Source organism: Anoplophora glabripennis, unplaced genomic scaffold (genome assembly GCF_000390285.2).
Source record: "Anoplophora glabripennis isolate ALB-LARVAE unplaced genomic scaffold, Agla_2.0 scaffold943, whole genome shotgun sequence".
NCBI classification, from domain to species: Eukaryota; Metazoa; Arthropoda; class Insecta; order Coleoptera; family Cerambycidae; genus Anoplophora; species Anoplophora glabripennis.
Window position 1 is genome coordinate 46,775 of NW_019418820.1, and position 22,447 is coordinate 69,221.

At 31.9% G+C, this 22,447-nt stretch overlaps 1 protein-coding gene across 1 annotated transcript in view; it reads right to left on the reverse strand.

Annotated features, from left to right (window-relative positions):
• Window positions 1–9,416: 9,416 nt before the first annotated feature.
• LOC108915858 overlaps window positions 9,417–22,447 on the reverse strand; it is a 28,162-nt gene continuing 15,131 nt past the window's right edge. The window contains exons 4-6 of the mRNA XM_018722002.1: window positions 19,192–19,394; window positions 12,880–13,109; window positions 9,417–9,718 (exon numbers count right to left, since the gene is read on the reverse strand). Coding sequence (XP_018577518.1) covers window positions 9,417–9,718; window positions 12,880–13,109; window positions 19,192–19,394 — 735 coding nt within the window. The remainder of the gene's footprint in view (window positions 9,719–12,879; window positions 13,110–19,191; window positions 19,395–22,447) is intronic.

Consider the following 22,447-nt stretch of genomic DNA (forward strand, 5'->3'; position numbering starts at 1 on the left):
AAGATGATCTTCGTCTAGGGCTTCACGCAAAAATTGTTCGATTTGTTCTCTTTCTAAGACCTCGGACTTTTTTGGTTGAAAATGTTTATGCTTAGGCTTTAGAAATGCCAATAGTCTTCGGAATTTAGAAATTTCAATGTTCTTGTAAATTCTCAAAGTTGACATATATTTTGATTTCTCCGAAACGATGCCTGCAGTAGCCGCATTAGCTTTTTCTAAAATTTATTTTTTTTGCACGCTCAATTAATTTGACATCTTTACTGAATTTGTTGAGACATTTGTGACGTTTACAAATTAGCGGAATGTAGAATTTTAAAAATCAATTTTTATTAGACTAAATTAAAATTATAATTTGAACACTTAATAAAATTTATTAGAACCATAAAATTCGGGCTTAAAACAACGTCCTTTCGTGATGATGTTATAGCTGCTGCACATTTTGTAATAACACTACTTAATATACCGGGTGTCCGGAAATTATTGCAACAAAATTTGGACACAGACTCTTTTTAGACGACCCATATTTTTTATTTTTGCTAAGTGGCACCCACTTTCGGAGTTACAGCCCCCTAGAATCCGCCCCTAAAAATAGTCTTTTTCAGAAACCTGTTGTACGAGAATCACTAAATTTGATACACAGGGGTTATATGACATAAGGAATCTGATAGTGTTACGCTTTTTGGCGGGGAATCCCCGTAAGAAACTTTTTCGTGAGCACCCTTATCTTTGGAGCCAAGAAAGTTTTGTATTGTCAGAAAATACGTCGATTTGCATCTTAAAAACGCGCCGCACCAGAAATTCTGTATCAACTGTCGACAGAAAAAGTATACCATCCAAACTGTAGCAATACCTTGTATAACATCCTTCAGAAAATTATCAATTTCATGAAGTTACCGAATTCAGAAATATATACCGACTATTTTTTACGGCACTCCGCTCTGCAACCACAATGTTGCAGTTTATAAAAAAAAGTAATTCATTACATACTTTGTACTAAAAAATATGTCTTGTGAGAACCCCAATGAGTTTCCTTGAATTATAGTCATTACTGAATCATTATCGAACGAAAGCTGAAGGCTTAGTCGATTGATTTATGTAAGTACCTACTTACTTCTATCCATACGACAACAAAATGTAAAAAATCGATATATTTTTTCGTTAACGTCAATGAACTTCAGACGGATTGTTATATTCTGGGCGGTAAACTGTTTTTGTTGTAGTGTTTACTGTTGTAGTGCAATTAAATAGTATGAATTTCCATCGCACTATTGTGCTATTGATTTTATTCAAATCAACAAAAAGCCAATTATAGTTAGATTTAGATAAACGATAAAGACATAACTAGCGCCAACTTGTTTAAATATTTATGTTATAATTCATTCTGTTGGAAATTAAACACTTCACTGTATATTTATCGAATTATAACTGATCTTTATTCTTATTTTATAGTATAGATTATTTTGCCTTTTATATAACACGTAGTTCTTACAAGTGTCAATTTTTATAAAAGTTAAAAAAAATAAGTGTAGTTGCTAATAAAGATGACATATGTTACCGGTTACTAATATCAATAGAAAAAATAACTAAAGTATTTACCAGTAAGTCGGTATTTAGTGCAAAATAGTTTATGATCCGTTGCTGACGAACGAACTTTCAACGCTGTTGGTTACTTTTTTAAATTGTATATGTACCACGAACGGGAAAATTGTACTTTGTTTTGACGATAAATATCCGACCTGAAAGTTTGTTGTAACTTTGTTGTTACGCTTTATATTAATTACTATTTTCTTTCCTTCAACCACTTTTCTCTGTATCTGTATCAGTTTCCAGTGCAAAAACATATTATAATTATATTCAAAGGAAAAGCGGATATGTATAAAAATAGATAAAAAAAAATACGGTTATAATTTTTTCAATTGACATAAATATATTGTGTTCTATCTCGTAGTTATTTAAATTATTGAACAAAGGACAGGATAATACTTACTTACTTACTTACAGGACTTATAATTTAAGTAATTAAAATAAGAAATATTTTAAATGGCTCATTCATTGAAGAAAAAGGAAATATATTTTACCATTGGCGCATTCGCCATAAAATAGAATAATAAGTTATTTATTGTATAAGTGTTTTAAGTAGTATTTTATCCACGCAAGAATGTTTAAACGCGAGAACGTAGTTCTTAAGTGGATAAAAGGTAATTAAAACACGAATGCAATACAACGTTTTATCCACAATCACATTTATAACGAATGGAGGGAAAAACGGAGAGTAATGGCAATAAATGAAGTCATGCTATCGTATTTTTTAAATTTGAATAAAAAATGTACAATTTCAAACTTGATATTGCAAGGAAAATCCAAGGAAAATATAGCTGGTCCTTACAAGAGGAGATATCCGTAAGTTGTGCAAAATCTTCACAAACTTGGGTAGATGTTATGCGTTCCGAAAATGAAGGCGACAATGCTACAACGGTTGATATTAATGGAAAAGAAGTTAAATGTGATAAAACAAAAAACGAAATGTCTATTACTATAAACGTAAATGTTAATGTTAATAAATAAATTAATTAAATTTGCTTTATTATAGATTTATTATTTTTTCATTAAGCTACTAGTGAAATAAAGTTACTTTATTCCACTAGTGGATAAAGTGTCACTTTAGACGGTCCATTTATGTGAATAAAAGTCCGACTATAAGGTGATTGTGGATAAAATGTTTTGATTTTATAATATAAATTTTTAAAAGTGTTAAGTAAAAATCCAGAAATTAAATGTTAAATAATTATGTACAGTATAGGTACTTAATTAAAATTCTTCTTTACTTAATCTGTTAATTTCTCACGAAAAAAAAAGACAGACTAATAATACTGTAACAATAGCCGGGGCGCGCAGTCAGTTATTCTCGGAAGGATGGGTCAAAAAGTAAGATATTTCAGTCGACACAAATTATCGAAGGGTTAATGGTTTTCAAGTAGTAGGTCGCCAAGACAATCCTTCGGAGAAAATTGCCAATATTTTAACAAGTTCACTTAGACTGTCGAGGCCATGTGTTAAGCGTCTGGGAGGCGCCGTGTTAAACCCCATCTTTTTAATAAAGCGCGAAACCGCGAGAAAGAGCGTAGAGATTCCACATTAGAATTAAATTATATTGTAAAATTGATAGTAATTCGAAAAGAGAGTATACCTAAGCAGCTGGGTTTTTTTGACGGATTTTTTCTAGATATAAGAGTAGATCGATGAGATCGACTAATCCGTCCCGTAATTGCTACGCAGAGTCATAGGGGAAGGCTAGGGTTACTAGTAAGTCATATAATTATTGTTATAAATGTAAATTCAGTCAATTAGATAAGTATTAAAGCATCCCGACATTCAGGTCCCCATCAATAAGATAAGAACCGAAACTTCTAGACCCAAGAAATGGGCGTGGTGAAGCGAAGTGTGGAATTCAGGAGAGACCTCGAGAGAGACATTATTTCCTTTTTTAAATTCAGTGATTTCAATAGAACAACCAAGGTAAAATTATCTTTTGTTGTAAATGTACATAAATGCCAACACGTCAGTGCAGTTGATGTGATATTTTTAGAACTAGTCGGAATAACGATTAATATAAAATACTGGACTTTTATTGTTGTCAACAATACAATACATGTGAAAACTAACTTCTAAAACATGTAAATACACTCTATATAAATATAATGTTAATACAATAATCACATTTATTTGGCTTAGACTTTGTTTATTAATCCCTTCAAATTAAAATCGTAATTGCGTAATATAGTCTAATTAATTTCAATCTCATTGGGTTACAAATGTTAAATAGTATGACTATTACAGTCAGCACCATATAAGATTTTTTTGTTATTTAGAATATAGGTTTCCTACTTAAAATGATCACCTGTACAAATATAATATGTACCTAAATTTTTCAAAATTCATTTTTGAAAACAGTTTTTAGTGTACCAAAAAATCCTATATGGTACTAATGATATTGATGGTCACATTGTCGAATATATATTACAATTTGAGTTTGTACATTATGTTACAAAATGGTAAGTAAAATTATATAAGATATCGATGACATTCCTTGATGTTTTTTTAAAGACCTCTAAGTCTTACTAATTACTTCAATACACATTTATTTCCTCTGTACGATAAAACTTATTTCGAACACATTAAATATATATACTTTGCAACATCAACTTATTCTACGATTTTGACGTTGTGAGATTGATACTATTTACTATTATCGTATACAATACCAAACCTGTCTGTGCTGCATAGTAGTTGAATTGAAAAAATACATACAACAGATTCGTTATATCGATTAACACAAATAATCAAAATATATCATAACTTTGCGCGTTGTTATTTGAATCATATGATACTGAGTTTCAAAAAATAAAAATTGTATTACCATTTACGTAATACCAGATGATTTATTAGAATCAAAAATTGTTAAAGTAAGACCGGCAAAATTTCAGGATGTATTATATTTATTTGTGAAGTCATTGACACAGTTGAAAGTCAGTAGAAATTAGTGTAGATCATGGAAAACTGATGCTTATTTCTGATGAAAAGCTATCCAGCTAACTTTATGGGAAACGTTTCTGAATAAATAGGTTAGAATAGCAATCTAACCTTGAATGCTTGGGTGAAAGAATTCTATACGTTTAAATTGCGTGGAAATTGGGATCTGGTATTTCTCTAGTAAACACAGATTTTTACTATTTTTTTTCCATAATTTTACGCAATTAAGCCCTCAGGCAAATTTATTTGTACAAAAATCGATAAACCTGCCTTTTTTAGGTTAGAAAGTGGTTATTATTCAACTGATCAATTTTGGTGTCAAATTTCCATAGGTGGCACATTGACATATGTCTTCAAATTATATTTTTTGTTTTGTCTTTACGTAAGTCATTCCTGAGCGCACATGCGGCCTGCTGAATAATAATATGCCGCCCCCTCTCTCGTACAAGTCTCCGACTTCTGGGCTAATCCTTGTGATTAGAATGAGGGGTAGAGATATTATTTTATTAGTATTAACATTTATCAGTAAAAATATAGATCACCCTGTATTTAAAATGTGTTTATTCAAGAAAACATAAACTATTTGAAAAAATGATATCTAAGAGACTGCTTAATTTATCCCAAACCTCAAATATATTTTGTTTACGATGTGATTTAATTTGTTTCACTGTATTTTGGCTATAAATATATTTTTTGTTACTCAGTATTTCAATGTTTTTTAAACAATTTATACTGCAAAAGAATAAATGTTATGATTTACAAAATCTAGCAAATGTTTATGACAGGTTGTTACTAAGAAACATACATTTATGAAGTAAAGGAAGGAATATATTGAAATATTCAGGAAAAAATTAATTTTGAATGTACATAGTAAATGCCGTAATATATTTCATTTGGTCCCTGTCAGTTTTATATTCTCATAAACAACGATAAAAAATATACATTATTAAATTATGAACATCCTATTAATGCATTTGCTATATTTTGTTAAAAAAATACTTATAAGACATTAAAGCAACCCAAGGTAACAAATTTATGTTTGTTTAATTCGTATAAAATTTAGTAATCCATGATTTAGTGTTATGAACCTTTTCTAAAAACAATGTTTGAACATTCAACAATTAAATTAAATTAAAATATTGGCAATCTCAAAACGCAGATTTTCAGATACTGACTAGACAAAATTTTGTTAGATATATAAAAATATAAATATTGATAAAACCGGACGTACGAACAAAATGTAATGTTTAAAATAAAAGTTTATTTTCAATAGAATTTTGTAAATCACCACTGGTACGAATTTTATTATACCTAAAAGAGGTTATTGTCTGAAGTTAATTATTTGTAGAATAATTTTTTATTTATTTATTGGGTTTCCCCATCTGTGAAAAAATTTAAAAAATAATGAAATAAACCCTTTCGGCAAAAGAATAAGTCAAGGGTTATTTTTATGACAACATAGTTTTGCCTAATCAAAAATCTCGTCATTTGGTGAAGATATGTTAAGAATTTGCAATTGCGTTTTTACCATTTAGGAATTAAATATACTTATTTCTAAGGTAATATCAGTAGGTAACAAGGAACCAAGAATTACATTTACTGTGGAATTAGAAAACAATAATACATTACCCTTTCTTGACATTTTAATTTAAAAAAATGCCAATTATTTAATATTTACAGATTTCTAAATTTCAATTCGAAATACCATATTTACGCAAAGGTATAATTAGATATTTGAAAAACCGTAAAATAACGCCAAATATCTAGTTAAAAATAACGTTCATTAACGGGACATTTCAATGGTTATTCAACCGAAAGTTAAGGAATCAATAAACTTTATTTCAACTCGTATTCGCACTAGGTAGGGTAGCAAAATTATTTTAGTTAAAAGTGTAAAGATACCTTTCTGGAAAAATAAAAAAAATTGTGCAATTTGTCATGAACGTTACACGACCGCAGTTATTTATGTTTCAGGAGTCTACAGTAGGCGTTTATTACCCACAAGGTGAAGATAAGAATCAGAAGTATTAACGGAGGACTATTATACGTCAAGAGCTATAAATGTTTAATATACCCGTGGAACCTACATATAAAATTTTATCCCCGACCAATGAGCTCATTTAGCGTATTTTCTGTAATTTCGAATGATATTTCAAAAGTGTAACTAAAAAGCTGTAAATATTCAAAAAATCGTAATTATTTTTCTCCCTCAAAATAAATAATGTAAACGGAGTCCGAGAAAACGCGCAGGAGCCATGTTGTGACGTCATACCACTCGTTAAAGGCTACCCTACATATTTAGTTATATCCCACACACATCATATGATTTCTGTAGCTATGGAAGCACGAAAACAAACAAATTCAAACTATCAAATCCATTTGAAAAGCAACGTCGCTGATAAAGAAAACGAATGATTTTTCGAAATAGCTATAATGTAGACCCTGCTGTAGTGTGTTGTTATCAATTGGATAAATTAATAACATGTATACACGGTGATTAATAACTTATCTAACAAAATTTGGGAATAGATGCGGCATGAGAAATGGAGTAAATATCGTAAAAAAAATTGTAAAATCCTTATAGTTTCCAAAAAAAAATTATTACTTTCAACCATTACATAGCTGGACAACTGTAGTCTCTAGCGTCATTCGCAATACACGTGGAGAGCCACGTGGCCTCAGCGACTCCGAATATTGAAATCCGGTTTTACAATCATCGTTGTGATATTGTTTACACTAGTTTTTTAGTAGTTAGTGTCAAAAATGGCTTGCGTGTATAGCAACTCGGAGTTGATGGATATCGTTTTAATTTATGGTGAAACAAGATAACATTTGTATTATGGTAAAGCATTTGTGTTATGGTGAAGCAAGACAACATTTGTGTTAGTTCGTAGAAACTGAGAAAGACAGACCTAAATGTATTTACATGTCGGTGGACAAAATTTTGGACAGCTCTTGTAACATCAGGTATGTAAAACTATTTTATTAATTAATTAAAAACACAAATTAATTTTATTAATTAATAATAATAGTAGTGGCAAAAGCAGTTGAATTTGATGATATGAAATAGGTGCTATAAAATTCTATTTATTTCTTTCCTTGCGAAATTCTTTCAAGTTTTTCACCCTGTATATAAGTAAAATATTCTTGTAAATCATGATATAATATATTTATGTAAAAAGTGAATAAGTAACATTCAAAACGTTTTTCTGTACAAGTTATTAAATGCTCATTTATTACTTACAAAAATAATACATTTAATATAAACAAATTGCCAGAATAAATATCAAGAGCAAAAGACAACATATGTCGTTCAAAAAACAGGGAATGAGTGACATGTAACTTATCTCGCATTTTTATTTATTAATTAATTTATTTATTTGTTATTAAAATATCCAACGACCATAAAATTTACGTAAAAGATAAGCAGCAGTATACAAAAACCAATGATTGTAAAATAATAATTTAAAAGTGCTGCAAAATACAATATAAAACATTTAAAATAAACATGCAAAAAAGCAATAACAATATACACAAAAACATAAAAACAGTACAAACGTTATATTACAAAAAAGAAGCAAAATATGATATAAACGTCAACATCAAAATTTAAAAACAATTCAAAAAATAACAGAAGCAGCAGAAAATAATGAATAAGGAGGAAACATAAAATATATCGAAAATACTTTTTATGTCAATCACATTGCATGAAATAATGTCGAAATATTAAATTAACCGTTTGTTCTCCTTATATCAGTCTATAGCAGAGAATATTATATCTTAGATTCCATATTTGCACCAGGCAAATGAAGTACGTTTTTAAACCTATACGTCTTTTTTTTTATATGGACTTATTACCTTCTTGCACCAGAATATTCAACGGAAGTGTGTACGATTAGTTTATACGATTAGTGTATACGATTAATGTATACGATTAGTGTTGCGTATTTTTATTTGTCTGCTTTTTTCAGTGTGGTTTTTGGTTAGACAAAAACAAAAATAACTCTTAACTGACCTTTTGGTTTGATTAATTTTCAAATATGTTTGATAACAGGTGGAACAATGCCCGATAAACAGAATATAAACTAAAACTATGTCACACTTATATAATTTGAGACTATAGAAAGCATCAGTCGGGTAATATGACGTCACGAATACTCTATAAGTTTAGTGTTGACATGTAGCATACCTAATACTTACGTAAAATGTCGGTTCGACGCAAAATGTTGCTTTAATGTCTTGCATTGATCTTACAGATTGTTATCGTTATCTAACAATGGATAAAAATAATTGAAATCTAATACCACCATTTTATTAAAAATGCCAATAATACAGAGACACTGTGTGTAACATTAAATATGGCGGTTATATTTTACGTTTTCCCGAATTAATATAAAGGTTTTGGTAATATTATATCTTATACATGACACTTGTACATGTAAATTAACACATTCAACAATTACTAACTTGTAAAATACTACAATATTGGTTTTGGATGGTAGAAGTACATCTGAAAGAGTAAAAAAACGTGCAAAATACACAAATATTCACATTTTAATCTAATCTATGGCGCTACAAATATCTGATATCCGTAGAGAAAGTTCCACAGTCTTACTAAAATTTATTATTGTGCAATTCGCCGAAAAGAACAAATACGTTTGTATCACCTGTATATACGATGATAAAAAATCTTGCACTTAACATTAATTTTCATTGTGTGTAAATAAAGAACATGTGATTATCACATTCTCCTATCGATATACCCACGGGGCAGTACTTGTTAATAATTTTACCTTAATAAGTATGAAACATCATAATTTCAGTTAGTACATTACAGACTTCTTTTTCAACAACAGGTATATACTAAGTAACAAGGTAACAATGTATTAATGTGGGCTAAAATGTATGACAGTGTGCGGTGTACGACGTATATCCGTGTCGGAACTGGACCCTCCGGGTTCCTGCTCTGTCGAGTTCTGAGTGGAAGTATTGTGGTGGTGGTGGTAACATTTGGGAATGGCACCTGTTAGTCTAGAATCTGAACTGATAGCCCTTTCCAAACGTCCCCTGCCATGAGAGCACTCTCTTTTTCTTGTCCTGGATCTGTGAGTGCAGTCAGAGGCGTTTGAACTACGCCTCTTGACCGGGCAGTGGGAGAAGTGAGTGGGAAGTTGTTGAGCTGAGCCACCTGCAAATATCGATTATTGTCATTGGAGTAAAATGCAGTGGGAGGGTGATGTGGTAGCCCCATGAATTCTTAATTTAATCATAATTCTCTCTAGACGAAAGAGCAAAGCGAACTTCGAAACCACTTAATTTTTGAAATCCTACAAAATTTCGAACGGGCAAACTACCACTCCAGCGCCATTTAACACAGTTGATAACCTTCAAACACGTCGAGGTTGTTGTATATAGTGAGCGAACCGTATAGGTACCCAATGCTAGCTGCGATGCAGACCGAGAGCGATCAAGTTGTGAAATTTTTTATCATTCTATCAAGATCAATTGGCAAGATTCAGTCCTGTGAAATTAACGGCGCTAGCGAATACTGCATCCGAACGTCAACTGTGTGTACATACAGTTTATTAACCAGGACCACGGTGACTAACTACTCTTAAAGACAACCAGAACCGTACTACCTGGCCAACGCGAAACCCAATTTTTTTGGAAACCACTCAGTTGTGTACCACACAATTGTAAATCATACATTTTAAAGTGTTTTAACGTGTTATATCATATATGTATATCCTTTTTATGTATACTATGTATGTATACAGAGGGATTGTTCTGTAACTCTGTAAATGTCAAATTGATTTAAAAAATGGTTTTAATAAAAGTTGTCTGGAATAATGTGGACCATGTAAAGAAAATATAACATAACTTTTTTATTTTAAATGGAACACCCTGTATATTATTGCATTTTTGAATTCCTTGGTTAATATTAAGTAGAGTTTATTAAATGTACATGACGTTTAAAACTTCAGTTGTTTTTGAAAAAAAATTACGATTTCAGCTCTCTAAATGAGGCTAGATAGCGTCTAAACCTTATGAGTTTTCACAGTTCGTTTTGGCATAAATTATTCTATCTTGTCATCTATGAGTAAAACGTGTAGGTACGTTAATCAGACTCGGAAATAATGAGACCTACTCGTACATTTAATAATCTTACGAGTTGAAAAAGTTTTTTTTTAAATGGAATGACCCATATTAATTGTCATGGGTGAATGCAAAATTGAATGCCCTTTCGACTGTTATAATACTTACTGTTGTCCACACTTATCTCTAACAGTTTTCCAGAAACATCAGGGTTCTTTTCCGAAAAAGTGGCTATGTAACAGCGACAAGAAGGCCTTGCAAACAATGTTTATCGCACTGTTTGACATACAAAGCAAATTAAATGTCACTCTAGTTTTATTTAACGTTGATGTTGTGGTTATTTTGCTAAGTAGAGAGAAAAAGTGATATTTTCAAAATGTCGCTGATGCAGGAAGAAATGATTGATATGGTTTCTGTCCTCGGTTAGTGCGACAGAAATCTGTTATTGACATCACGAATTTATACACAGCGCTGTCCAGGCAGACCACATCCATGGCGTAAAGCCTTTCAACTAGTGCTTGAGAGGTTTTTAAATACTGGTAATATTCGACATACAAAACGAAATTGCCGTAAAACTGTAGTTACGGAGGAAAATAAATTTTTTGTGCTGGGATGTATTTAGAAAAACCCGTAAATAAATGTGATCCAAATTAGTCACACAATGGGTATTAGTACAACAGCGATACATAGGATTTTACAAAAGCACAGTTATCTTTGTTGTCGCATCCTATTACACAAAGAGTTACTAAAAGTAGACTTTCAGCGGAGACTATGGAGTTTTGTCAGTGTGCACTTGAGATGTTAAATCAAGATGATGATTTTTTGAAATGGGTCATGTTCTCCGATGAGGCTACTTTTGATAAAAATGGTTTCGTTAATCGTCATAATTACCATTATTATAACACAGCTCATAGCACAACTCATAGCCAACAAAGATTGTCTTTGTACGTATGGGGAGCAATTTTGGTAAGCCATGTCATTGGACCATTCTTTTTTGACGAGCATCTAACTGGTGCAGTTTATTTTAACTTTTTAACAAACACTTTAGAAGATTTGTCAGGCGACATTCCTTTAGCTACACTTCGAATAATGTTGATGTAGCATAATGGTGCTCCACCTCACAATACCGCTGCGGTTAGTCAGTTTTTACACAAAACTTCTCTCAACAGATGGATTGGGCGTGTGGGACCGGTGAGTTGGCCTTCAAGGTGTCCATATATGACAAGTTGCGACCTTTTTATGAGGATTTGTAAAAAGCAAAATTTACTTTATACCACCAACTACTGCTGAAGATATGCAGCAGCGCATTACAGTAGAATTTCAAGAAATTACGCCAGACATACTGACCAATGTTGAACAGTCTTTTAAAAATCCAATTCGTTTGTGTATTAATCAAAATGGAGGCCACTTCGAGCAAGTGATGTAAATCAGCGGTCTAAGTATTCTTCTCTTTGTTGTGTTTCGAGTTTCAATTTGTTTCGTGCAGTTTTAGTTGTTGTTAGTGGTTTACTAATGTTTGTCAAACCACTTTTTGAACACGCCAGTAAATATTGACACTGTCAGTTCCAGGCCTGATAAAATGTGAGAGAAAAGTGGTTTTGCAAGATCTTCTTGACGCTGTTACATAGCTACTTTTTCGGACTTTAGAAAAGAACCTGATTTTTCTGGAAAATTGTTATGGACAAACTTATATCAGTTGAAAGGGCATTCAATTTTGCAAAAAAGTTTTTCAACTAGTAAGATTATTAAATGTAGGTCTCAGTATTTCCAAGTCTGAATAATGTACACGTTTTGCTCACAGATGACAAGAAAGTGTAATCTATGCCAAAACGAACTGTGAAAACGGCAAACTAATATAAAAACAAAATCGCCAGAACTGCACCTTGTCATTAAAATTTGAACACAATTTTTTTACAACTTCCCGGACTTCTGGCAACGCTTAATCCCCGACTTAGGCTTCTGGCAATAATTTTCCGCGGTTTCTAGAGTTAAAAAATATAACTACACAAAATTTCAAGCCGCACTCAAAGATTTTATTTTGATTAAAAATAAACGCGTTTGACCGTTCGTCCACGCTTGCCGCCCTAGGAGCCACTTCTGGCTGCAGTGCTACGCGCTTGTCAGCTAGTAAGGAGGGTTTTTATATCAAAATATTCACTGCACCTTATCATTTTTAATTTTCGTAGCCAGCCAGCTCTTAGACTAGTATATCGACACTCCGTATTCCGAAAACTATCGATTCAAATTTTATACCTTTAGTAGTTTCTTTTAAAGTCTGAGATGGCATTCTGGGCGAGCACGAATGGGAGGTCCTCCTGTAGCCTTCGTCACCGGACTGATTGACGTCCTCCTCCACCCGCCTTTGCCTTCTTAGCGGATTTCTTCGCCTGTCCTTAATTCTCAGAGTGACCGGACATTCTAGATGTAAGTCCATTGCCATCGACCCCTGGCTACCAGTGGGATGTAATGACTCGTTGCTTAACCTAACGAACAGATGAATTACATTAATTTTGCCAATTTGGTAATACGGGACGTTGAGTTTACTGTTGTACCTATTATTCCTATTACGTTTTCCTTTCTCCTTACACGGCTATAATTTTTCTACAAAAACGTCTATTCTCATAACATAAAAATGAAAATGGAAGAACTAGCAATAATTCACTCGCTACTAACCATCACTTTTGTGCTTTAGTGTTACTGGTCTACTACTTATTCGCGTAATTTAACAGCGGTTGGTTATTCAGGATTATTCGAAGAAACAGAATTCAACTTTTGAATTCTCCAATACAGGCATTTTTCTTATTTTAAGAAATTGTTAAATAAGCAAAAATGTTATGCTGATCACGGTTTTTTTTTAATTTAGAAAATTCCGAATGGTTTCGAAGATATTCGAGGAAAACCGATTTTATGCTATTTTTTTTTGTCGTATTACTCTTGTTTTTCAAAACTTTAAAAGAAAAATATATAGTCTGATATAAATGATGTGAGGAATCGATTTTTACTGTCCGTATTAACGTATCTCTAAAAATGTGTGCAGAGCGGTAGTTTGTTATGGACGCCATCCTGAATGTTTGCTTCATTAGAAGAAAATGGAAATTCTTTTTATAAAGATGTATATTTTATGGAGTTTTCATAAATAAGTAACCAAGACATTGAATATAATTATAGCAGGTGTACCAAACTATATTCATAGTAGAGTGTACTTCCAAAAATATAAGATATTGCCACTTCCTTGCCTATATCTACTTGAATCACTGTATCTAGTTCATAAAAATTTGTCAAACATTGCGACACATTCTAGTGTACATGAATATAATACTAGGCACGGTGGAGCCCTTATAGTCCCTTTCTCTAGGACTAATATAACTAGAAACAATAAACCCAAAATAGATTTATATAATAAAATAGTTAATTTTTCAAGCACGAGTATGATGTCTCTCAGATCATTTTATAATTTCACTAAAAAAATTTTATGACGAAATGCTATTTTAGTACTGATGAATTTATTTCTGAAATGTTTTCTATTACTGTTATGTATGTAAAAAAGTCAATAAGGTTTATTTATTTATTTATTATAATTTTAATAAAAAAGGTCAAGTAGCCATGTGAAACATTTGAATTTTTTCTACAAATTAACTTAATATTTCTTATTACTAATATCTTTTAACACATCAACCTTTATCTATTTAACAATAACAAGAGCAACGAACAGAACAACATAGATAAAGCGAAACAAAATTAAATTTTATCAGAAATGTTAGAAGTGCGTACAAAGCTAAGCGCTTATCAGCCGTAGAACATGGATTACTTTCTTCTAATTTCTTAAAAAATAGCCAAACAATATTAAGGAAAAGTTGAATCGATTCCTTCAAATAAATGCAATATTACATAAAATTTCAAATTATTCTGATTTTCATATGTGCTCCACTACTACAAAAAATACGTATAATTCGTCATAATTTTTTAACTTTCAACAATTAACGCTGCATTCTACGAAAAAAAAAAACTTAAGCCCACAAATGATCAATTCAAATTGAATTCAATTCAAAAGAAGACTCTACGAGGTCAAATAACTTTTAATTTCGACGTCACTTGTTAGTTTTCAAATTTTTCATGTACGCAAATCCTTGAAGAAATTAGGTTGTACCTTATTTGATGTTTACGTCTTCCATCTATATGGTTCTTAAGTAAATTGGCCATCGCAAACATTTTTTGAAAAATTGATTTAAGAATTAAATTGAATGTATTTATACTACCCACCCTGATTTATCCAACTGATTTTATGTATTTTATTTCAAAAAACGGACGAAGAGGTGACTGGTATGCTTTTTTATAATTTTGCTGAGGTATAGAAGGAACCTAAAAATCTTGGTATACAAATTTCCATTTGGCTTTTTTCAAGAAATCGCGAAATCGAATTCGTTATTTGTTTATTGGTAGTTAAATTTGAAGAAAGTAACCTACAATGAACTATCTCAAATACAAAAAAATCAAAATTTATTCGAAAACTTTTCTGGATTCATCAAGGTTGTAAAATTTCCTTAGAAATAGCACCTTTTGTTGTATAGGTACATTTACATAACATTAACTGAAAGATATCACGCACGAATTTTATTTATAGTATTCATAATTATTCGACTTCTAAGAATTATATCGGAAATGGGCTTTCCATTTTCCACCAATCGCGAATTCCATTAACCTTCTGGGGCCAGTGACTTGGGTACGTTAAGTGTTTATGAACAATAACATTTGTTATAGCAATTCCGTGGTTTGTTAATAGAGCAGATAAAATCATGATAAATGTCAATGCCACGCCCATTAAGGGTTTACACATTTGGACATAATTTACTTATACAGGGTGTAACCCAACGACACGCCTAACATGAAGAAGCGTTGGAACATACAGGGTGCTGAATTTTTAAAAAATGTAACCCTAAATATCTTCTGAACAAATGACATTTAACTCGACAAAAAATATAATATAAAAGTTTCAGCTATATGTTTTTTGTCATTCTTGAAAAGCAAATTTTATTTTTAGTATAATTTAGGAATTAGTAAAGATTGTACATTTGTTAAAATTCAGAAATTATTAAATTAAATTATTTTATAAAATGTATAAAAGTAGCATCTATGTCCCTTAATACGTTTAATACACTATGGGTACACATGTTGCAAGTGACCCATTTTTAAGTACAACGTCAAGAACGCCGCCGAACGCACCTTGGGGTTCCCGGAAGCCGACCCCTGCAGAGTGGCGCCAGGACCAGGGACTTCTGCCACCTACTACCAAGCTACCTACGACCGACTTCAACCACAGGGCACTCTCCAGCAAACCCTCAGACCGTCAACACGTCTTTTCCATACAAGTTTTCTATACATTAGTTTTCAATAAAATTAGTTTATTTGTACCGTTGAAAGAGCGTTTTATTCTTGCTGTACAGCGAAAGCAACCCTCAACACTTATATACTTTTATTATCTTTTTTATCCATTTATTATACGTCGACCTAGTTCTGCTATACAGGGTGGGCCACCAGTAACGCCTCGGTCGCTAGTGACCAAACGACAAATGTTACAGAAACCTGCATAGGTAGATATGTGTAGGTTGATTACGGCTACATTTTAAAAATATTTTGAAATATACAGGGTGTCCAGGAAAAGCGTACCATATCAAAGTTATGTTTTTTTAAATGGAACACCCTGTATTTTACTGCATTTTTGAAAGCACCGTAAAAAAATAGGTGAACTTTATTAAAGGTTCTGCATACCTAGGACTTATAGTTTGTGAAATATTTCACAAACTATAAGTCCTAGGTATGCAGAACCTTTAATAAAGTTCACCTATTTTTTTACGGTGCTTTCAAAAATGCAGTAAAATACAGGGTGTTCCATTTAAAAAAACATAACTTTGATATGGTACGCTTTTCCTGGACACCCTGTATATTTCAAAATATTTTTAAAATGTAGCCGTAATCAACCTACACATACCCACCTAAACAGGTTTCTATAACATTTGCCGTTTGGTCACTAGCGACCGAGGCGTTACTGGTGGCCCACCCTGTATATCTTGAGAAAACTCATCTTTTCTGCGAGATACGCAGAAGAAGAGAGTTCGAAGTAGATCTGTCAAAGACAGGAGACATTAATGGTAGGACAGGTGCCTTCTGTGCAAAAAATTTACTTAGGTTTGGTAAATATAGTTTATCTGCTCCCAATATAGTACCTAAATAGACTATTAATACATTGTTCTTAAGTTATAAATGCATATTTTATGAACAAATATATAGAAATATTTGATGAACATTACATTTTATTAATTATTATGAATGAATATTTATAGTAATTGTACAGTTATTACATTTAGAACATTTATAAAATTTGGATAATTATTATTCCCCTCGCGTTTACTAATTGTCACATTTTTCTCAAAATGATTTGACCGCTCCATTTCAGTCACCGGAGGTTCAATATTATCTGACTGATCCATTAAAACAGCATGATGCGACGTACTACTAGCATCTGAAGTTGAAGTGTCATTGTAAAGAATCCTGTTGGCTATCACATTTTTGTTACTTCAACTGTTAACAACATAACTTTCTGCAATTGTGGCTGATTTCCACCCACGATAACTCTTGATTGCTAATACATCAACTCCTGTATTAACCAGTAACGTTGCCGATGTTCTTCGGAATGTATGGCCTGTATATGTTTCAGGATGTTCTAGTTTCAAAAACTGTGCAATCTTATTAGGAATCATAGAAAGGGTATTCTTGCCGACTGGTTGGTTGTAACATCTACCTGTTTGATAGCGCATAAAAAGGCGTGAAATTTCAGTTTTAATTTCCAATCTAATCTTGATATATTTTTTGAGAATTTCTAGGTAAGAAACAGAACCCAGACGAGAAGTAATTGTAAAGTAGGTGACATATCATTTTTATAATCTGGAATTGTAACTTCAATAATGTCATCGAAATTTTTTAAATTCGCAGGCAGCGTTTGCTGCACTTTCTATTTGAAAATCACTCATTTAGAAATAATAATTCAAAACCAGCAAAAATGCAACTTTTATGTAGCTTTGTTTATAAACACCTTAGAAACGACAAAATCCAAACCAAGGCGACTTTGCAAGATTTCGAATAATATCAAAATGAATTGATTAAGAAATGTCAAAAAATAAAACCTAATCTTTATTTCATGAACCATAGCGAGCTGTGGGAGCAGATAAAATGTTATGCACCATGTAGCAGTTAAGTATAATTTACCAGTCTCGTCCTCGACTGGTAAATAATACTTACCTCCTTTATGGTGTAAATACCTATATTTAATGGTGTAATGAAAACAACAAAGGGCTCCGGAGACCTGCATCAAAAAGACAACGTTTAGTCCATTCTGGATGGGAAAATAGTTTTTTACCAAACACGAAACTAATATTTAAGTGAAGGAGACTATCATGATGACATGAACTATCCGAAATAGAAAAAATAGATACAAACTAAACTTTTACTAAATTTGCCGCCTTGTTCTATATTTACAATGTACCGTACTGATCACCATGTTGTTGATTACTTAACAAAATTTTAATTTTTCTATAATTTTATATGTATATCTATAATTAATTTGCCTGTTACAGACTACAAAGGATACCGCTCAAAACAAATGAAAAAGGGGATACAGTCAAATGGACTGAAAATGTTGGCCCAACGGCTGAAGAGATAAAGGTCAAAGGTCGGGAATATAGGTATCCGCTAATGTCATATGGCGTAAGGAGTTGTTTAACGTTACTATTCTAATATATTTGAACATATAAACACATTTTCACTCACTTAAACTCGCGTACGTACCATACCCTCATACCATCCCCTCCACTACATGCACAAATGGAATGGAATGGTACAGTAAATCGACTGAAAATGTAGTTTGTTGTATTTCATGACATCCTGATCAAAACTCCTTATACGCCCAATATCTGAAAATGGCCAATTTTAGAGACATTAAATGTCAAAGGTCAACAATATCGATATCGTTGTTCTTTTAATGTATTCGGACATACGACAGAGGTCGGGGCTTTTGATCAGAATGTCATGAAGTACAACATACTACATTTTCAGTACCATTTGTTTTGTGCGGAGTCCTTTATTCACATACTAATGACAGTCAAAGTGTCAACAATCGTAACACAAAACAAAACGTCACTGAAAAAATTAATTAGAGTGACCGAATTATTTATCAAAATTTCTTATCCAATTATTACTTTTTTTTGTGGCAGTTGTGCCGAATAAATTTATATGTAAACTGTACCCAAAATATTTTGACGGACTCATCTGGATATTCCAAACTCGACTAACGCCTCGTTCGCAAGCATCCAGATTCGCACGTCTTAAAACGTAAAAAATTATATTGCGCACTTATTATATAAACAGATATTAAATTTGTAACGATGCAGGAACGATTGTTCTATCGATATTTATGAAAACTCGTTAGTTTTGGGGGTTTGGAATATACTGTCTTCTGGTTACTACATACTTTTCTTGGATAGAGGGAGTTTACTTGAAAATAAGGGTACTTACCTAAAATTTGCACCAGTCTCGTCAACAGACAGAGCATGCCTGTGCAAAAGTCCTGGGTTCAGCAAGGCGCATGCCGCGAAAGTCTTCGGTTTTGTATTAGGTTTATTGACCGTACTTCGGTTTAGCGTTGGCGACGTTTGTTCAACACTTCCAGAACGTTCTAAAATAAGATCGGGAGCGGATGGACTTCTGTTTATAGAACCCTGCAAACATACGCAAAGTTATTTTCATTTATTTATTTATTTATTTATTTATTTAAATATACATGGTTATATGACATTGCACCCCCTATTTTAAAGGAATTAGGCCAATTCAAACAATTTCCAGAAAAAAAAAATCAAATGAAGCAAAACAATGTTCTTCGATACCAGGAATCTAGGTATGGAAAAGATTTATTTAACTCCACAAGCAAGACTTCTGCGATCTAATAGTAATACAGTACTTGGTGCATAACAATGTGCAACTTACACGAAGAAGAAGCTTTGCTACTTGCGGAATTGTTGGATGAAGAACGACTACTTAATAAATGAATTAGAAAGTTACGTTTTGAAATGTCTGACTTCTTACTTACAATTTAGGAAAATTATAGTTAAAATGGGTGCAATTCTTGCTCCTCTAATTTTCTTATTATACATAAATGATCTTCCACATGATGTGAGTACAAAACATCTTATTCTATATGCAGATGACACAGCTTTAGCAACAGATGCAAAGTCTCCAGAAGAGCTAATAAAAAATATGGACCTTCTGTCCAAGGAATTTAAATCTTGGTGCGAAAGAAGCGCTTTAATGATTAATGCAAACAAAACTGTTTGTGTGCATTTTTTCAACAGAACTGAAATTTCAGGCAATATATCAATCTTAGTTAAGAATATAAATATTCAGTTTTCAAATACCGCCAAATTCCTAGGAGTCTACTTGGATAGTAATATGTGGTGGACTACTCACATAAATCACATATGTAAGAAGTTAAACAGTAGTTTATATGCAATACTTCAGCTGAAAAATATATTTACCATTGATCAACTAATTGGTGTTTATTATGCTATTGTTTATTCTAATATTTCTTACAACGTTATCTTATGGGGAAGTGCGAGCGATGCTTCCTGAATTTTTATTTCTCAGAAGAGGATTCTATATACATCTACAAATGTATACTATACGCAAAAAATAATTATAAAAGTTTCATGCGTAAATGTGAGTACCATATCTAACCTACAAAAACTGCCGATTCTATACGACCTCTTAAATATTGTACCTTGTTGTTCGAGAAAAGCCCAATATTTAAAGGCATCCAATTCCTTAATCATCTGCCCATATGCATAAGTCATGAAAATAACAGTAATATTTTTAAACGAAAACAAAAACTTTCTTGTACAGGAGTGTATACAGGGTGGCTTTTTTCAGCGTCAAAGTCCAATAGCTCGGTTATGGTAGCACCGAGAAAAAAATATTTTAGATAAAAGTTGCTCCCAGTCAAGTTCTCCAAATTTTAAAATTATCTTGAATTATACAGGATGTCCCAGTTCCCCTGAGCGCCAATCAACTTTGTTTTTTTAAATACAACACCCTATATATTTTTGCATTTTTGAATTACTCGATGAATTTTAATGTCACTGTAATTAATAATTATGGTGTCTATTATGCACCGTTTCTATGTTAATTGATGATTTCTTAAAGAAATGACGTTTGCAGCTACTAGGAAAAAATTATTTATCTCGAAAACTAAAAATCGTAGATTAACGAAATCTTTACCATTGTTCTAAGCATGAATAGAGCTATCAAACTAATTAGCCTCCATTAATGTCCGCCCAAGGATGTGTCAAATACGAGCGCCTAAATTACTGAATTTTCAATCACAGATAACTTGATTTTTTCAAATGGAACCATGTACTAGATTTTGTTCAGATGGATTCAAAATTTAATTTCCTTTTGATTTTGTTAAGGTATGTTAGGGTCTATTTCAAACGGTTTTGGAGATAATCACATTTTTTCTCAATTTTTATAATTGTGGCTGGTATTTTCATATTACCCACTCAACCAATAGATAAATTATAATTAACAAATTTACAAGACAGGTAAAATCAATCTTTTAATTCATAAAAAATTATAAAATTTAACTTAAATGCAAAATGGAATGTTAATTTTAGGTAGGCCTAGGTGAACAGAGTAACTGATTTCCCCGTCAAACTCCATTAGCTTGTTTAAACAAAATGAGCCTTGGGGTAGAATGAAGGCATTCTGCCTCATACTATAAAAGTATTTTTAAACTTACAGAGAACAACAAAAGTGGGTACAGGTACAGGAACTTACAATCGAAATTTTCCTCAAACATCCATTACAGATTTTTTGTATGAAAATTAATCAAATACAACAGTATACAATTTTATTTATAATTAGCATCGAACAATAAATGGTAATAAATAATTATAATAAATGTTCAAAATTTCGGCCATTTTGATTTAAACATAACTGAAGTCGCTGAATATGTGATGTCTGCACATTTCAAACGGTTTTGAAGATAATCACATTGATTGATTGATTGATTGATTGATTTTACCTGTTTTGGTAAATTTGTTAATTATAATTTATCTATTGGTTGAGTGGGCAATATGAAAATACCAGCCACAATTATAAAAATTGAGAAAAAATGTGATTATCTTCAAAACCGTTTGAAATATACCCTAATATACCTTAACAAAATCGAAAGGAAATTAAATTTTGAATCCACCTGAACAAAATCTAGTACATAGTTCCATTTGAAAAAATCAAGTTATCTGTGATTGAAAATTCAGAAATTTAGGCGCTCGTATTTGGCACATCCTTGGGCGGATATTAATGGAGACTAATTAGTTCGATAGCTCTGATCATGCTTAGAACAATGGTAAAGATTTCGTTTATCTACGATTTTTAGTTTTCGAGATAAATAATTTTTTCCTAGTAGCTGCAAACGTCATTTTTTTAAGAAATCATCAATTAACGTAGAAACGGTGCATAATAGATACCATAATTATTTATTACAGTGACATTAAAATTCATCGAGTAATTCAAAAATGCAAAAATATATAGGGTGTTGTATTTAATAAAACAAAGTTGATTGGCGCTCAAGGGAACTGGGACATCCCGTATAATTCAAACTAATTTTAAAATGTGGAGAACTTGACTGGGAACAACTTTTGTCTAAAATATTTTTTTCCTGGTGCTACCATAACCGAGCTATTGGACTTTGACGCTGAAAAAAGCCACCCTGTATATA